Raw genomic sequence first — 17,742 nt, 5'->3', positions numbered from 1 at the left:
ATCATCTTACTTCCTTTACAATAATTATCAACCAGGAGCCTCAGCCTCTCAAGAGGCTGGCCCTCTATAACAGCAATAATGGTATCTTCTCCACTTGCTTATTTTGAAGTTCTTATGCTACTTTCCTGTCCTTTCTTGTTTTATTCCAATCACCTAAGTATTTAAATATCCAAACAACCTTTAAATTGTAAAGGCTTATTTCAGAGAATTACTTTCAATTTATCTCTCACTTTGTTTAATTTTTAGGTCTGCTTGAATCGGCAATGTGTTGACCTTGGTGCCCTGGGATTTGACTGTCCTATTCAAAAATGTATGGGGCGTGGGGTAAGTGGAAGTGTTTTGGAGGTATTTTTGTAAATTATGCATGCATGAGAATTGGATTCAGCACTTCTTGTTTTTATAATAGTATTATTAATGAGGATGTTTCATGTTTCTAAATGTTTCCCTTATAAAAAGGTAGATAATAGAGTATATCCTTTTTCTGAAAATCTCAGCATCACCATCACATTTCCACTTGGTTTCAGGTTTGCAATAATCTCAAACACTGTCACTGTGAAGATGGGTGGCTCCCTCCAACCTGTACCACTCCAACCTTTGGAGTAGGAGGAAGTATCGACAGTGGAATCCATCCAAAATCTTGTAAGTATTAAAAATAGATATTAAAAATACTGTTTCTTTGCCACCAAAGGAGAATTTTAAAGCTACTTATTGACTAGTGACTTTTAGTATATAGTTCAATATTATTTTCCAAAATGTTTAGACCCCTTCACAACTCTATTAAGAATGTAATAGTATTTGTAATTGTATGTGTAATTGTATTTTTTAAAAACCGCAAACATTCTAGTAATACATTTTTCTATTACTAATTTAATGTGCATAAAGTTGAATTTAAGAATTGCTTTAATTTGTATTTTAAAAACTTATGTTTTTAAAAATATTGTGTGTTCCTTTTCCTGAGGACTGTCTATTTGTCAGCCATTACAGAGGCAAAACTTCTAGGTCTGTGTCCCAAAGAGATCATGAAAATGGGAAAAGGACCCACATGTACAAAAGTATTTATAGCAGCTCTTTTTGTGGTGGCAAAGAATTGGACTGATGATGAGTGAAGTGAGCAGAACCAGGAGAATGTTGTACATAGTAACAGACACGTTGTGTGATGACTAACTTTGATAGACTTAGCCCTTCTCAGCAATGCAAGGATCTAAGACATCTCCAAAGGTCTCATGATGGAAAATGCTATCCACATCCAAAGAAAGAACTATGGAGTTTGAATGCAGATCGAAGCATACTATTTGCTATTTTTTTCTTCTGCTTTGTTTTGTTTTCTCTTTCTTGTGGTTCCTCCTATTGGTTCTAATTATTCCTTACAACATCACTCATGTGAAAATATGTTTAATAGGAATGTATTTGTATAGCCTATGTCAGATTGCGTGCCATCTTGGGGAGGGAGGTGGGAAAGGAGGGGGAAAATTTAAAACTCAAAAGCTTATGGCAGTGATTGTTGATAAATTAAAATAAATTAATAAAAAAACTCAAAAAAAGATATAGAGGCAGAGAAAGTATCAAACTTGTTTGATCTAAATTTGGCATTTATTGATAGTATTAGAAAAGTCTAGTGGACACAGGACACTTGGAATGCAGGCCCATTTTTTGCTACACTAAAACGTGATCTTGACATTGATTCTGGCTTCAAGAGATTTTTTTTTTGTGTGTCTTACTATGTACTATTTGCTGTTGTCTTTTTTGTCTCTCTTACTTTATTTTCTCAATTACTGATAAAGATGTTTTAACATTCATTTTCTAAAAAGATTTTGAGTTCTGAATCTCTCTAGAGTTCTCAAAGTATACCATCATATCATCTGAAAAGAGTGATAATTTTGTTTCTTCATTGCCTGTTCTAATTTTTTCAACTTCTTTTTCTTCTCTAATTGTTATATTAGCATTTTAGTACAATATTGAATAATAGTGTTGATAATGGGCATCCTTGCTTCACCTTTGATATTATTGGGAAGGCTTGTAGCTTACCCCCATTACAGATGATGCTTGTTTTTGGTTTTAGATAGAGACTGGCTTTTTAAGGAAAGCTCCATTTATTCCTAGCTTTCTAGTGTTTTAATAGGAATAAGTGTTATATTTCGTCAAAAGCTTTTGCTTGCATCTATTGAGATAATCATATGATTTCCATTGGTTTTGTTGTTAATATGGTCAATTATGCTGATAGTTTTCCTAATATTGAACCAGCCCTGCATTCCTGATATAAATCCTACCTGGTTATAGTGTATAATCCTTCTGATATATAGCTGTAATCTTCTTGCTAGTATTTTATTTAAAATTTTTAGGGAAATTGGTCTATAGCTTTCTTTCTTTGTTTTAGCTCTTCCTAGTTTAAGTATCAGCACTATATTATGTCATAAAAATAATTTGGTAGCACATCTTCACTTGTCTTTCCAAATAGTTTATATAGTATTGGAATTACTTGATCTTTAAATGTTTAATAAAAGTCACTTGTGAATCCATCTGGTCCTGGAGATTTTTTCTTAGGGAGCTCATTGATAGCTTATTCAATTTCTTATTTAGGGTTATTTAAGTAGTCACCTTCTATTAATCTGGGCAATTTCTATATTTGTAAATATCCATCCATTCCACTTAGATTGTCTGATTTATTTATTGTCTTTATTGCCCAATTTATATAATTGGGCAAAATAGCTCCTATTAATGCTTTAATTTCCTCTTCATTGATGGTGAACTTACCTTTTAAAATTTTGATACTGATAATTTGATTTTCTTCTTTCCCTTTTAAGATCAAACTAGCCAATGGTTTATCTCTTTTATTGTGTTTTTCATAAAACCAGCTCCTACTTTTATTTATTATCTCAATGACTTTTTTACTTTCAATTTTATTCATCTCTCCTTTTATTTTTCAGGATTCACATTTGGTGTATAATTGGGAATTTTTAATTTGTTCCTTTTTTAGTTTGTTTTAGTTACATATCCAATTGATTGATCTGCTCTTTTTCTTTTATTGATGTAAGTTTTTAGAGATACAAATTTTCCCCTAAGTACTGCTTTAGCTGTATCTCATAAATTTTGATGTGTTATCTCATTGTCATTCTTTTTAATGAAATTATTGTTTCTATGATTTATTCTTTGACCCACTTATTCTTAGAATTACATTATTTAGTTTCCAATTAATTTTTAATCTATGTTTCCACTGCCCTTTGCTGCATATAATTTTTATTGCATTGTGGTCTGAAAAGGATGCATTTAATATTTTTGCTTTTCTGCATTTGGTTGTGAGGTTTTTATGCCCTAATACATAGTCAATTTTTGTGGAGATGCCATGTACAGCTGAGAAAAAGGTATACTCCTTTCTATTCTCATTCATTTTTCTCTAGAGATCTGTCATAAGTAACTTTTCTAACATTCTATTCATCTCCTTAATTTCTTTTGTGTTTATTTTATGGTTAAATTTATCTAGTTCTGAAAGGGGAAAGTTGTGCTTTCCCACTAGTATAATTTTACTGTCTATTTCTTCCTGTAACTCATTTAACTTTTCCTTTAATAATTTGGATGTTGCATCATTTGGTGCACATTTATTTAGTATTGATATTACTTCCTTGCCTATGTTACCTTTTAGCAAGATGTAGTTTCCCTGCTCTTATCACTTTCAATTAGATATATTTTTGTTTTTGCTTTGTCTGAGATCATAATCACTTCTCTTGCCTTTTTAACTTCAGCTGAAGCATATAGTTACTGTTCCAGCCCCTGATTTTTACTCTGTGTGTATCTCCTTGTTTCAAGTGTGTTTCTTTTTTAAAATTTAGTATTTTATTTTCCCCCCAATCACACGTAAGAACAATTTTCAACATTCATTTTTAAAATGGAGTTTCAAATATTAGTCATGTTGTAAAAGAAAAAATAGACCAAAATAAAGACCCAAGAAAAATAAGTAAAAAGAGTATGCTTCAATCTGTATTCAGACTCCATCAATTCTTTCTCTGGGGATGGATAGCATTTTTTCATTATAAGTCCTTCAGAGTTGTCCTGGATCATTGTATAGCTGAGAATAGCTAAATCATATAGAGCTGATCATCTTACAATATTGCTATTACTTTGTAACACTTCACTTTGCATTAGCTGATGTAAGTCTTTCCAGGTTTTTTTTGAAATCATCCTGCTTGTCATTTCTTATAGCACAATAGTATTCCATCTCAATCATATACCACAACTTGTTCAGCAATTTCCCAATCGATAGACATCCCCTCAATTTCCAATACTTTGACACCAGAAAAGAACTGCTATAAATATTTTTGTATATCTAGGTCCTTTTCCTTCTTGGTTTTTTTTTTAATCTCTTTTGGGATATAGATTTAGTAGTGCTATTGCTAGGTCAAAGGGTATGCATGATTTTATAAGCCTTTGGACATAATTCCAAATTGCTTTTACTTAATCATTGAATCAGTTCACAGCTCTACCAATAATGCATTAATTTTCCCACATCCCCTCCAACATTTTTCATTTTCCTTTTCTGTCCTCTTAGCCAATTTAATAGGTGTGAGGTAGTATGACAGAATTGTTTTAATATGAATTTCTTTAATAAAGAATGATTTAGAGCATTTCTTCATATCATATCATATCATATTTTAAACCTTCCAAGCCTTTACCATGGAAGCTGCTAAATCTGTTGTTTTCTTGACTGTGACCTCACAATATTTGGATTGTTTCTTTTTGGATTCTTGCAATATTTTATCCTTGACCTGGGAGCTCTGGAACTGGCTATAATCCTGGGAGTTTTCATTTGGGGATCTCTTTCAGGAAGTGATTGGTGGATTTTTTTCAATTTTTGTTTTACCCTTTGGTTCTAGAATATCAGGGTAATTTTCCTTGATAATTTCTTGAAAGATGATATCTAGACTCTTTTTTTGATCATGGCTTTCAGGTAGTCCAATAATTCTTAAATCATCTCTTTTTGATCTATTTTCCTGGTCTGTTTTTCCAATGAAGTATTTCACATTTTCTTCTATTTTTTTTTATTCTTTTGATTTTGTTTTATTGTTTCTTGATGTGTCATTGAGTCATCAGCTTCAATTTCCCCAATTCTGATTTTTAAAAAATTTTCTTCAATGAATTTTACATCTCTTTTTCCATTTGACCAATTTTGCTTTTTAAGAAGAACTTCTTTTCAGTGGTTTTTATGCTTCTTTTATCCTTTGGCCTATCCTGTTTTTTTGTTTTTTTTTTTTTTTGGTGTTATTTTCTTCAATATTTTTTTGTTACTCTTTTACCAAGTTGTTGACTCTCTTTTCAGAATTTTCTTGAATCACTCTCATTTCTTTTCCCAATTTTTCCTCTACATCTCTGATTTTTAAAATATTTTTTCAATCTCTTCCAGGAATTTTTGTGGGGCTTGTGTTCAATTCACACGTTTTTCTTTGAGACTTTGCATGTAGCTGTTTTGATATCATTGTCTTTTCTAAGTTTTGTCTTGATCTTCCCTGTTACCATAATAATTTTTTATGGATAAGTTCTTTTTGTTGTTAACTCATTTTCCAGCTTATTTCTTGTCTTTTAACTTCATGTTAAGTTGGGCACTACCCCTAGGGTTAAGAGGGGCCCTGTTCCAAGCTTCACCTTTTTCATGCTGTTGTTTTCAGAGCTAGTTTTGAAGGTTGATAAGTTTTTGATTTTTCCAGGGTGGTATGATCTAAAGAGAGGTGTGATCACTGTTCTCCTGGTCTGTGGTCTGGTCTTTACCCAGGAAAGGATCTCGTTCCCCTGTAACTACAAGTTCTGGTACTCCTGTTTGCCTTGGAACTGTGACCAGACCCCCCTGTTTCCCTGCAACCACAAGTGCTAGTGCTCCTTTCTGCCTTGCAACTGAGACCAAGGCCCCTTGTTAGTTGTGAGCAATCACAAGTACTCTTTTCCACCCAGAAACTGTGACTAGACCCCTGCCTCCCTATAGCTGCAAGCACTAGTGTTTCTCTTTGCCCTGGGCCTGCAACTTAAGTATGGGCAATGCAGCAATGAATGGGCAATGAACCCAGTGCCAGCAAAGAGTTCTCTGTCATCTCTTTCTGAACAGCTTTTTCACCTTCTTTCTGTCTGTGGACTGAGAGCTCCTGAAGCTGCTTCTGCTGCACCCACCTTCAAGGCCTTCTGCTGGCATTGCCAAGGCAAGGCCTATGCTGGGGCTGATCATCCCAAAGGGACAGACCTTTCTTCCAAATCTCCTACATTGTCCTGAGCTGGAAAATTGTTTCATCTTGACCTTTTGTTGGTTCTGCCACACCAGAATTCAAATTGAGGTATTATTTTAATATATTTTTAAAAATTAATATTTTATATATAGAGAATTGAGTCAAATTTATGAGAACACAACTCATTCCCCAATTGATAAATGGTCAAAGGATATGACTAGGCAGTTTTCAGATGAAGAAATTAAAGCCATCTATAGTCATATGAAAAAATTCTCTAAATCACTATTGATTAGAGAAATGCAAATCAAAACAACTCTGAGGTACCACATCACACCTATCAGACTGGCCAAGATGACAAAACAGGAAAATGATAAATGTTGGAGAAGATGTGGGAAAATTGGAACACTAATTCATTGTTGGTGGAGTTGTGAAATGATCCAACCATTTTGGAGAGCAATTTGGAACTATGCCCAAAGGGCTATAAAAATGTGCATACCCTTTGACCCAGCAATAGCACTTCTAGGGCTGTCTCCCAAAGAGATCATATAAATGGGAAAAGAACCCACATGTACAAAAATATTTATAGCAGCTCTTTTTGTAGTGGCCAAGAATTGGAAATTGAAGAGATGCCCATCAATTGGGGAATGGCTGAACAAATTGTGGTATGTAAATGTCATGGAATACTATTGTGCTATAAGAAATGTTGAGCAGACAGACTTCAGAAAAACCTGGAAAGACTTGTATGGACTGATGGTAAGTGAAGTGAGCAGAACCAGGAGAATGTTGTACATAGTAACAGACACGTTGTGTGATGACTAATGTTGATAGACATAGCCCTTCTCAGCAGTGCAAGAATCTAAGACATTTCCAAAGGTCTCATGATAGAAAATGCTGTCCACATCCAGAAAAAGAACTATGGAATTTGAATGCAGATCAAAGCAGACTATTTGTAATTTTTTTTCTTCTGTTTTGTTTTGTTTTCTCTTTCTTGTGGTTCCTCCTATTGGTTCTAATTCTTCCTTACAACATCACTAATGTGAAAATATGTTTAATAAGAATGTAAACGTATAGCCTATGTCATATTGTGTGTCGTTTTGGGGAAGGAAGTAGGGAGGGAGGGGGAGAATAATTTAAAACTCAAAAGCTTATGGCAGTGATTGTTGATAAATCAAAATAAATTAATATGAAAGTAATATTTTATTACCCCCCAATTACATGTAAAAACAATTTTTAATATTCATTTTGAAAAAATTGAATTCAAATTTCTCTCTTTCCCCTCCCTACCTCATTGAGAAGGCAAACAATTTGATATAGGTATACATTTGATATACATGTGCAGTCATGCAAAACATATTTCCATGTTAGTCATGTTGTAAAAAAAATACGGACAAAAAAAAGAAAGTTGTAACAAAGAACAAAGAAAGTAAAGAAAAAGTGTTCTTCAATCCATATTCAGATTCTATCAGTTCTTTCTCTGGGATGGATAGCATTTTTCATCATAAATCATTTTAGAATTATGTTGGATAATCATATTGTTGAGGATATTTAAGTCATTCACAGTTGTTCATCATACAATAGTGATGTTACTATATACAATGTTATCCCAATTCAGCTAATTTCAATTCTATCAGTTCATATAAGTCTTTCCATATTTTTCTGAGAGCATCCTGCTCATCCTTTCTCAAAGCACAATAGTATTCCATTACCATCATATACAACAACTTGTTTAGCCATTCACCAATTGATGGAAAATTATTAATGTCCAATTCTTTGACCCCATAAAAGAACTGCTATAAGTATTTATATATACATAGGTCCTTTTCTTATTTTTTTATGTCATTGAGATACAGACCTGGTAGTGGTATTGCTTGGTCATTGGGTATGCATGGTTTTATAGCCGTTTGAGTAGAGTTCGAAATTACTGTACAGAATAGTTGATTCACTATACAACATCACCAATAATGCATTATTGTCTCAATTTTCCCACATCCCCTCTAATATTTGTCAATTTCCTTTTCTGTAATATTAGCCAATCTGATGGGTGTGGAGTGATAGCTCAGAATTGTTTTAATTTTTAATTTTAATTTCTCTAATTAATAGTCATTTAGAGCATTTTTTCATATGGCTACTGATAGATTTGATTACTTCATCTGAAAATCACCTGTTCATATCATTTGACCATTTAAAAATTAAGAAATATCTCTCATTTCTATAAATTTTACTCAGTTCTCCATATATTTGAGAGATTAGGTCTTTATCAGAAAAACTTGCTGCAAAATTTTTTCTGTCCATTCTCAAAAGTATTTTGGTTCTGACTACACCTCCGCCAATCTGCCCTGACTTTTACCAGCACCCCACTGTCTCCTATCCCCTTTTACTCCTGCTTTTCTGTATGGTAAGATAGATTTCTATACCTAACAATAGTGTATATTATTCTCTCTTTGAGCCAATTCTGATGAAAGTAAAGTTCAAGCTCTCCCTCCCTCCATCTTCCTCATCTTCTACTTCACTGTAAAAGCTCTTTGGTACCTCTTTCATGTCAGATAATTTACCCTATTCTCCCTCTTCATTTTCCCTTCTCCCAGTATATTTTCCTTTCTCATCTCTTAATTATATACTTTTTAGATAACCATCCTGTCATATTCAACTCACACTTGTGCCCTCTGTCTATATATACTCCTTTTACTTTCTATTTTATCCTCTGGTTCTAGAATATCAGGAAAGTTTTCCTTGATAATTTTTTGCAAGATGATGTCTACAGTCTTTTTTTGATCATGGCTTTCAGGTAGTCCAATAATTTTTAAATAATCTCTCCTGGATCTATTTCCCAGGTCAGTTGCTTTTCCAATGAGGTATTTCACATTGTCTTTTGTTTTTATTCTTTTGGTTTTGTTTTATTGTTTCTTGATTTCTCATAAAGTCATTAGCTTCCATTTGCTCCATTCTAACTTTTAAGGAATTATTTTCTTCAGGGAGCTTTTGTACCTCCTTTTCCATTTGGCCAGTTCTGCTTTTTAAGGCATTCTTCTCCTTATTGACTTTTTGGACTTCTTTTACTATTTGGTCTAGTCTGTTTTTAAAAGTGTTATTTTCTTCAATATTCTTTGTATCTCCATTACCAAGCTGTTGGCTCATTTTTCATATCCTTCTCATTTCTTTCCCCAAATTTCCCTCTACACTTTTTACTTGATTTTCAAAATCCTTTTTGAGCTCTTCCATGGCCTGAGACCAATTCATATTTTTCTTGGAGGCTTTGGATGTAGGAGCTTTGACTTTATTGTCTTCTTTTGTATGTGCGTTTTGATCTTCCCTGTCACCATAGTAACTTTCTATAGTCAGAGTTTTTCTCCATTGTTTGCTCATTTCCCCAACTTATCAGTTGGCTTTTAAGTCTTTGTTAAAGTAGGGCTCTGCTTCCAGGGTGGAGGGTGCACTGTCCCAAGCTTCAGGGGTTTGGTTCAGTTGTTTTCAGAGATACTTGTAGGAACCTGTAAGTTTTCGGTTCTTCCAAGGTGGTATGATCTAAGGAGAGGTGTTTTCTACTCTCCTTGCCTGTGCTCTGGTCTGTGAGCACCCCCAAGAACTCTCTTCTGCCCTAGAACTGTGAGGAGAGTCACCCCTCCCCTGTGGCCTCAAGCTCTGCTATGTTAGCGCTCATACTCGCCCTGGGACTGCTACCCAGGACTGTGACTTGGATCTGAGTGTGGGCAAAACAACAGAGTCCTGCCTCAGTGCTGACAAAAAAGACCCCTGCCATCTCCTCTGACCAGTTGTTTGATTCCCGTACTCTCTGGGCTGAGAGCTCTGGAAGCAGCCTCTCCTTCTGCTGCTGCGGATTCAGTTGCCCAAGGCCCACTCCTGGTTTGCCGGGGCCAGGGCTGTTCTGGCATGCACTCTCAGTCAGGTACGGCAGACCCTTCCTGCTGATCTTCAGTTGCTGAATCACCGGCAGGAGTGGCTGTTTTCCAGACCTCTTGGACCACGGACACCAAAGAAAATTAGAGGCCTGCTCCTAGTTGACTGGAGCCCAGTCTGCGCTGGCACGGCATGTGCTCCTCTCTCACCCTGCTGCAACAGACTCCAAGTTGTTTTAAACTGGAAATTTGTTTCGTTCCGTCTTTTTGTGGGTTCTGCTGCTCTATAATTTGTTTAGAATCGTTTTTAAAAGGTATTTGGAGGGGTTTGGGAGAGAGCTCAGGCAAGTCCTTGCCTTTGCTCTGCTATCTTGGTTCCGCCTCCCCGCTACGCCTTTCTTAATGTAGCTTGAGTTTACATTAGCTTTCTTGGATGCTGTATCGCCCTGTTGAACTAAATTGACCTTCAAGTTTCCCAAAAACCCACTCCCTTTCAGGTAACTTGCACTTGAAAGCATATTGTGAAGTTAAATTTTCAAACTCAATACATGTGTCCCACTAAATTTCTTCATATTATTAATGGCCCAGTGCGCTAGCCTGTCAGTATCTTTCTGAACAATGATTCGCACTCCCTTGGCATCATCCTATACGTCTTATTCCTTTCATTGTTAAGTACCTACAAGTAATAGTCTGCATTCACTGCCTCTACTCCCTCAGCTCTTTCATGGTCTGATTCCTACTACTCCATGGAAACTGCTTTTGCAAAGGTCACAAATGGCTTCTTCATTCTTAAAACATTTCTTAATTCTCATTCTCCTTGACCTTTCTGGATCTGCTGAGCACTTTATTCCTCCTGGATACTCCATATTCCCCTGGCTTTCATGACCCTGCTCTCACCCCATTCTCCTACCTGCCTGCCTAGTTCTTCTTGGTCTTCTTCCCTAGTTCATTGTCTTCTTTCTACTTCATAAATATCCTAGGCCATGGTCCTTTTTCTTTATATTCTTTTTTTTGATCATCCTATGTTCTTTTATAGATTTATCATCTCCAAATAAATGACTTCTAAATCCGCATTTGTAGTCCAAATTTTATCACAGAACTTTATAATTCTGCATTTTCAATCTCCCTTTGGACATTTCCACTTGGATATCTAGCTATACTTCCAAGTTCTATAGTCTAAAACTAAAACCACCCTCTACCACAAAACTTACCTTTCCTTCCAACTTTCCTATTTTGTTTTATAGTAGCGCCATGCTCCTAGGAACCCAGATTGAAAAACTTCAGAGTCATTCTTGATGGTTCCCCTTTCCCATCCCATCCATTTTGTTGATAAGTGTTACTTATTATCCCACAGTATATCTCAAATCTATGTTCTCCTATCTGCTTATGTTACTATCACTTTAGTTCAGGCCCTCATCACCTCCTAGGTCTATTGTAATAGCCTTCAAACTTGTCTCCTTGCTTCCTCTCTGGTGTATCCTCCTTCTAATCCTTCACATGGCTGCCAAAATTACATTCTTCAGGTGTAAGTCTGACCAAGTTTTATACCTATTTAACAATATTCAGTAGCTCCTTGTTGCCTATAAGTTAAAATTCCCAGCATTTAGACATTCCTTCGTATATTCTACCTTCCAGTCAAACTAAATAACAACAACCAACTAACCAAACCAACAACTAGCATTTATATATCACTGTAAGATTTGCAAAGCATTTTATAAATATTATTTCATTTTATCCTCATTATAACCCTGGGAATTAAGTACTATTTTTCTCTTAATTTTACAGATGAATAAACTGAGGCTGAAAGGGTTTAAGGGACTTGCCCAGGGTCACACAATTAGAAAGTGACTGAGGCCAGAATTGAACTTAGGTCTTCCAGACTCCAGATCCTTTTTTTCTTTACAATGAGCCACCCACATGCCTGTACTAATAGCTCTTTCCTCAATTTAACATGGCTTGGTGAATTCATGCATAGGCTATGTCCCATACCCGGAAGATTCTTGATTTTCATCTCTGCCTTTCAAAACCTTTCTCTTTATTCAAAGCTTAGCCTGTGAGCCATCTCCTCCTCAAAGCCTTTCATGAGCCTTGTAGCCAAAAGTATTTTCTCTCCCCTTGAATTCTCCTAGAGAACTTTGTTTGGTTCTCCTTTTTGCTCTAACCATACTTGTATTGTACTTATCTGTGTATAATTGTGTATTTTCTGTTTGAATGTAAATTTCTTGAGATCAGGAACTATGTCACTTTTTATCTTCATCCATGCAGAGAGCCTTAATCTTTGTTGAAATGAAATTAAATTCCACAAATTAAGTCTACCTTGATAAGATAGTTAACAGTCTCTCCTGATACTATTTTGGACAAGAAGGAGAGGTGTGGTATAAATGATAATATAGTTATGTGAATTCAGAATTGGTTTAATTGCCAGACCCAGATTACTGATAAATAGAACCATGTCAACTTGGAACCTCTAGTGAAGTATCCTAGGAATCTGTCATTGTCCCTTTTTACTTCAATAATTTATCAGTGACTTGGATGAAGGCACAGGTGACATACTTACCAAGTTACAGATGATACAAAGTTTGGACAGATAATTAACATGCTGTGCAAAAAGTATTATGATCCAAAATATTTTGACAAATTAAAACGAATCTAACAAGACAAAATTTAATAAGGACAAATATAGTACACTTAGGTTTAAAGAATCAGTTCCACAAATACAGGATGGGGGAATCATGAAATTGGTGATTGATATCTGGGATATTTTGTGGACTACAAACTCAATGTGAATCAATTATGTGACATGGCAGCCTAAAAAAAGTTAAGCAGATCTTCAGCATTATCTTACAGAATGGGTAAAGTGGTAATGCTCCTGTTCTCTATACTGAGCAGAAAACATCTCTGGTCATACATCTGACATCCTTTTCCTTGTCCATACAGGCAGCTTTTCCAGCTTGCTAATGCCCTCCCGCTATAACCTTCAATAATTCAAGTCACTTTCACTCCACAACGATGTATCAAAGTAAAACTTTAGGAGACATGAATAGATATCGTATTTGCATATATGTGTACATTATATGTAAAATATATAACAATGTTTACATTGACTTATCTATGTAAATTAAACAAAATAATGATGCATCATCAATTACAATATAGTTTAAAACTTTCCAGTTTCATAGACAAATATTTTTCATTATGGTTGATGTCAGCTTTTATTTTTAATTTTTTTCCCCTAGACTTACTTGCAATGTCTTCAGGTCACAGATCTAAAAATTGGGGCATCATAATTGGCTTCTCCGTAGCAGTTATTTTTGCAGTAGCAATACTTTTAGCAATAATATTTTGTCACCAAGGAACGAAATGTATACTTCAGGATGCATCAAGTGATAAGTAACTTTACTTTTTAATTGAAAATTTATTAAATATTACTAACACATTTAATATACAAATTACTTATATTAGTCACTGTTACTAATAGAGAACTATGCTTTTTTTTGTAGTAACATCTCAGCTGAGATTGGTTTCTTTCACTTTGAGTGGAGGATAAGTTAACAAGCAATTATGAAACATTTCAGTATTTTTATCCTGATTCCCTTCTGACTTTTGTCTCTAGTAAAGTTGTGTGACACAAAATTCCTTCCCATTCATAACTGATATGGTTGCCTGGGTTCTCAAAAACAGTGCCAAGAGATATAAGCTCTAGCAGATTCTCCCATGCTAGAAATGCTTTGAGTATAATCTTGGTAGATTATGTTTCCTTTCAGATGATAAACTTAGCTAGCTACAGAAAGGTTCATCTCCAGTAGGCTGGCCAGTAAATAGCAAAAGACTGAAGAGTAGTGAGAATGGGGATGACAGAGGGAGCAATTTATTGGAGAACACCGGATGGGATGAGACCAAGGATGCATGTAGAATGGTTTGTTCCTGATGCAAGACAGGAATGGAAGAAATAGTGGGGGATTCTATTTGAGCGACATGAGATAAGGAGGAATGGAGATGGGGGAGCTTGTGGCAAATGGCCTCAAATTTTTTATAAAATATGAGGTGAATCCACAGTTGAGAGGGTGAGCGAATGCTGTGTGAAGCCTGAGGAGGATAGCTGTTACTTTGAGTGGAATAGTGAATTAATTAAGAAGGTGTAAAAGGATTGCCTTTTTCTGCAATGAAGGCCTAGTTGAGATTATGTAACATAAATCTGGAGTGGACCTAATTAGCAATTTTCATGATTTTTTTCTCTAATTCCATTCAGTAGTATATAAAAAGGAACAAAGTCAGTGGATGGTAGGAGCAATCCAAGTTTGGGCACAATGAGTGATAGGAAAAGAGAGAAGGGGACTTGAGTGTAGATCATACTGTAGCATTGATCTGGCTCACTGGGGGATGATATAGGGAAGGGAGTTATAGTCAATGCAGGGTTAATGGCCTGGAGAAGAACTGAGGGGAGGGGAGGTCACTGTGAAGAAGGAAAACGGGGTAGTGGTCATAAGGCAGAGGGAAAGATGGAATGACAGAAGGCTATGATCACACAAAGGAAATTCAGAGTTCTTGAACATGGAAGTATAACCCTTTTGGGTGATTGTAAAATCACGGGTTTTATCGTTTCTGTGTGCAACTGAAATGGAGTGGAAGAATAGGTCATGGGAAATGAGTAGACTGAGGAATTGGGAAGTTGAAGTGTTTGAGAGAGAATCAATGTGTATGCTGAAGTCCCCTAGTATATGAGCAAGAGTTTGTGTAGAGAGAAGGACTGTTATCCAGGTACTAAACCCACTGAGAAAAAAGAGTATCCTGGATGGGGGCAGGTGGTCAATAGATAACAGCTATCAGAATTTTGGTGGAGTGATAAATTTGTATTGAATGAACCTCAGAGGAAGAGGAATTTCTGAGTGGTGGTGATAAAGGGAGAATCTGGAAGTGGTCATTGAGACCGAGGAGTATTATGGCTCTTCTACCATGACCAGAAAGTCAAAGGGCATATATGAGTGAAAGTATAACCAGTGTTGGAAAGGGTAACCAGAGTTCTATGTCATTCAGGAGGGAGCCAGGCCCTAGTGAAAACCAAAAGATAAATTAGAGTTGACTGAGTACAAGAGTAACTAGGTTAGATCTGTGCTTAAGGAAAATCACTTTTGGCAGTGATGTGGAGAATGGATTAAAGCAGGAATTTACTCAAGTTAAGGAGACCAATTAGTAGGGCCTTGTTAAAAAAAATCTCCATGAGAGATGTTAAGAGGCTGAACTTAGATGGTAGCTGAGTAGAGAGGAGGGGTCTGATTTCTAGAGGTATGAAGGTAAAAATGGTAAGATCTGATAACTGATTGGACATGTGGCATGCAGGAGAGTCAGAATTGAGGCTGTTTAACACTGAGATTACTGATTTGGGAACCTGGAAGAATTGTGATGCCTTTGACAGAAATAGGGACAGTTGGAAAAGAGGTAGGAATAGCCCTTACCTCCCAAGATTGTTGTGAGGATCAAATGAGATAAAAATTGTAAAGCCTTTACCACAGTGCCTGGCACTTAATAAATGCTTGTTCTTTTTCTTCCCTTCCTCTTGTATAAGATTTACATTCTTATACAATTATGCAATATTAGTGCCTAAGAATAAGGAGGCCTGTCTGTGTACATTAGCAGACTGTGATAGAAGTTTTCACTTCAGAAAGGAGGAACATATATCAAGCCCTTTTCTAGCAAAAACAGTTCTTATGGTGAGAATGCAAATGTCCCAAAGGGAAAAAAAATCAGTTGGTATAGGGCCAGGTCAAGCATCATTACTCCAAATGTCACTGAGAGATTTAATAGACTCATATACCACACAGCACACCATTCAGACTCTTAGACATGATCTACACCAAGTCACATATAATCATGGCTGGAAAAATCCTCTCCCTTGTTGCCTCCCCTACCTTTCTCTATGTCCAAAATTTTTGTTGAAGTGAAATTTCTGAATTTAAACCCTAATGAAACTATGTAGAAGGTAGAATAATAAGAAAAAAAGTTTACATGATACTAAATTTAAATAGAAAGTGTGATGTAACTGGAATAAATTTTATGTTCCACAATTAAGAGATGACAATAGAAAGATTCAGGTCTAAAGAAGGTAATGAAAGGTTAAATAATAACTTCAGGCACAAATTTAAGATCTATTGCTAGAGGTGGACGTAATAAATCCAATTTTGGTTTACCCTCTTTTTCCTCTTTTGGAGGAACCTTGAAGTAAACCATTTTTCATAGATGAGTGAAAGGAGATTCAAATAGCTGAATATACCTAAGCAACGAAAGCCCAGAGGCATCCAGAGGCATCCCATTATTCTCAGGGAGACAGGGAAAATTTTCCTTAGTGAGATGTTAATTGGAAAAGTGGTATTTCTTTTTCTTTTCCTTTATTTTAAATACTTAAAATTTTTTCTCTTTTACATATGAAGATCATTTGCAGAAGACAATTATTCAATATAAGCCAGGCACAATCCAAAAATTTAAGACATGAAGGTGAGTTTTGGATGTTTTGCATTGTAACAGAAAACACTTAGAAGAGTTATGAGTTCTTTATTTAAAGTACATTTACCTCTGCAAGTCAATTCTTGCATTACTCTCTTAGATGCAACCCATTGTTGCTTATGGCTCCAAAGAATAAAATGTTTAAAGTCTATTCAGTACAAGTTATTCCTCAATTGATAAATGGTCAAAAGATATAAACAGACAGTTTTCAGAGGAAGAAATTAAAGCTATCTATAGTCATATGAAAAGATGCTCTAAATCACTATTGATTAGAGAAATATGAATCAAAACAACTCTGAGGTACCAGATCACAATATCACATTGGCTAACATGACAAAACAGGAAAAGGATAAATGTTGGCAAAGATGTGGGGAAATTGGACACTAATGCATTGTTGTTCGAGTTGTGAACTGATCCAACCATTCTGGAGAGCAATTTGGAACTTTGCCCAAAGGGCTATAAAACTGTACATATCCTTTGATCCACCAATAGCCCTTCTAGGGCTGTATCCCAAAGAGATCATAAAAATGGGAAAAGGACCCACATGTACAAAAATATTTATAGCAGCTCTTTTTGTGGGGGCAAAGAATTGAAAATTGAGGGGATGCCTATCGATTGGGGAATTGTGGTATATGAATGTAATGGAATACTATTGTGCTATAAGAAATGATGAGCAAGAGGACTTCAGAAAAACTTGGAAACACTTACATGGACTAATGCACAGTGAAGTGAACAGAACCAGGAGAACATTGTACACAGTTAACAGCCACGTTGTGCTAACTAACGTTGATAGATTTAGCTCTTCTCAGCAATGTAAGGATCTAAGACATCTCCAGAAGTCTCATAATGGAAAATGCTATCCATATCCCACATCCAGAGAAAGAACTATGGAGTCTGAACACAGATCAAAGCATACTGTTTGACATCTTTTTTTTCTTCTGTTGTTTTGTTTGTTTCTTCTTTCTCATGGTTCCTCCCATTGGTTCTAATACTTCTTTACAACACAACTAATGTGAAAATAAAAAAAGTCTATTCAGGAGACTTCTGGTTCATACAACCAGCAAGGTGGTAGATTAGACATTTTCTTTAAACTACTCCAGCCCTTCGATCCCATGTCTTCCCTCCCCCCATCAAAAAAAATTGCATGCCAGATATAGAATAATTATAGTCAGATTAACAGAATATGGAAA

At 35.6% G+C, this 17,742-nt stretch overlaps 1 protein-coding gene across 1 annotated transcript in view; it reads left to right on the top strand.

The window, feature by feature from the left end:
- The window catches only part of LOC114045332 (disintegrin and metalloproteinase domain-containing protein 2-like), a 131,908-nt gene extending 115,374 nt beyond the window's left edge, over positions 1–16,534 (top strand). Inside the window, 4 exon segments of the mRNA XM_027865264.1 lie at positions 247–324; positions 525–639; positions 13,291–13,444; positions 16,480–16,534. Of these exon segments, the coding sequence (XP_027721065.1) occupies positions 247–324; positions 525–639; positions 13,291–13,444; positions 16,480–16,534 (402 nt within the window).
- The last annotated feature ends 1,208 nt before the right edge of the window (positions 16,535–17,742 follow it).

Source organism: Vombatus ursinus, unplaced genomic scaffold (genome assembly GCF_900497805.2).
Source record: "Vombatus ursinus unplaced genomic scaffold, bare-nosed wombat genome assembly UNPS02014778.1, whole genome shotgun sequence".
Classification (NCBI taxonomy): Eukaryota; Metazoa; Chordata; class Mammalia; order Diprotodontia; family Vombatidae; genus Vombatus; species Vombatus ursinus.
The sequence above is the reverse complement of the archived record's forward strand: the minus strand, read 5'-3'. Positions and strand labels throughout refer to the sequence as shown.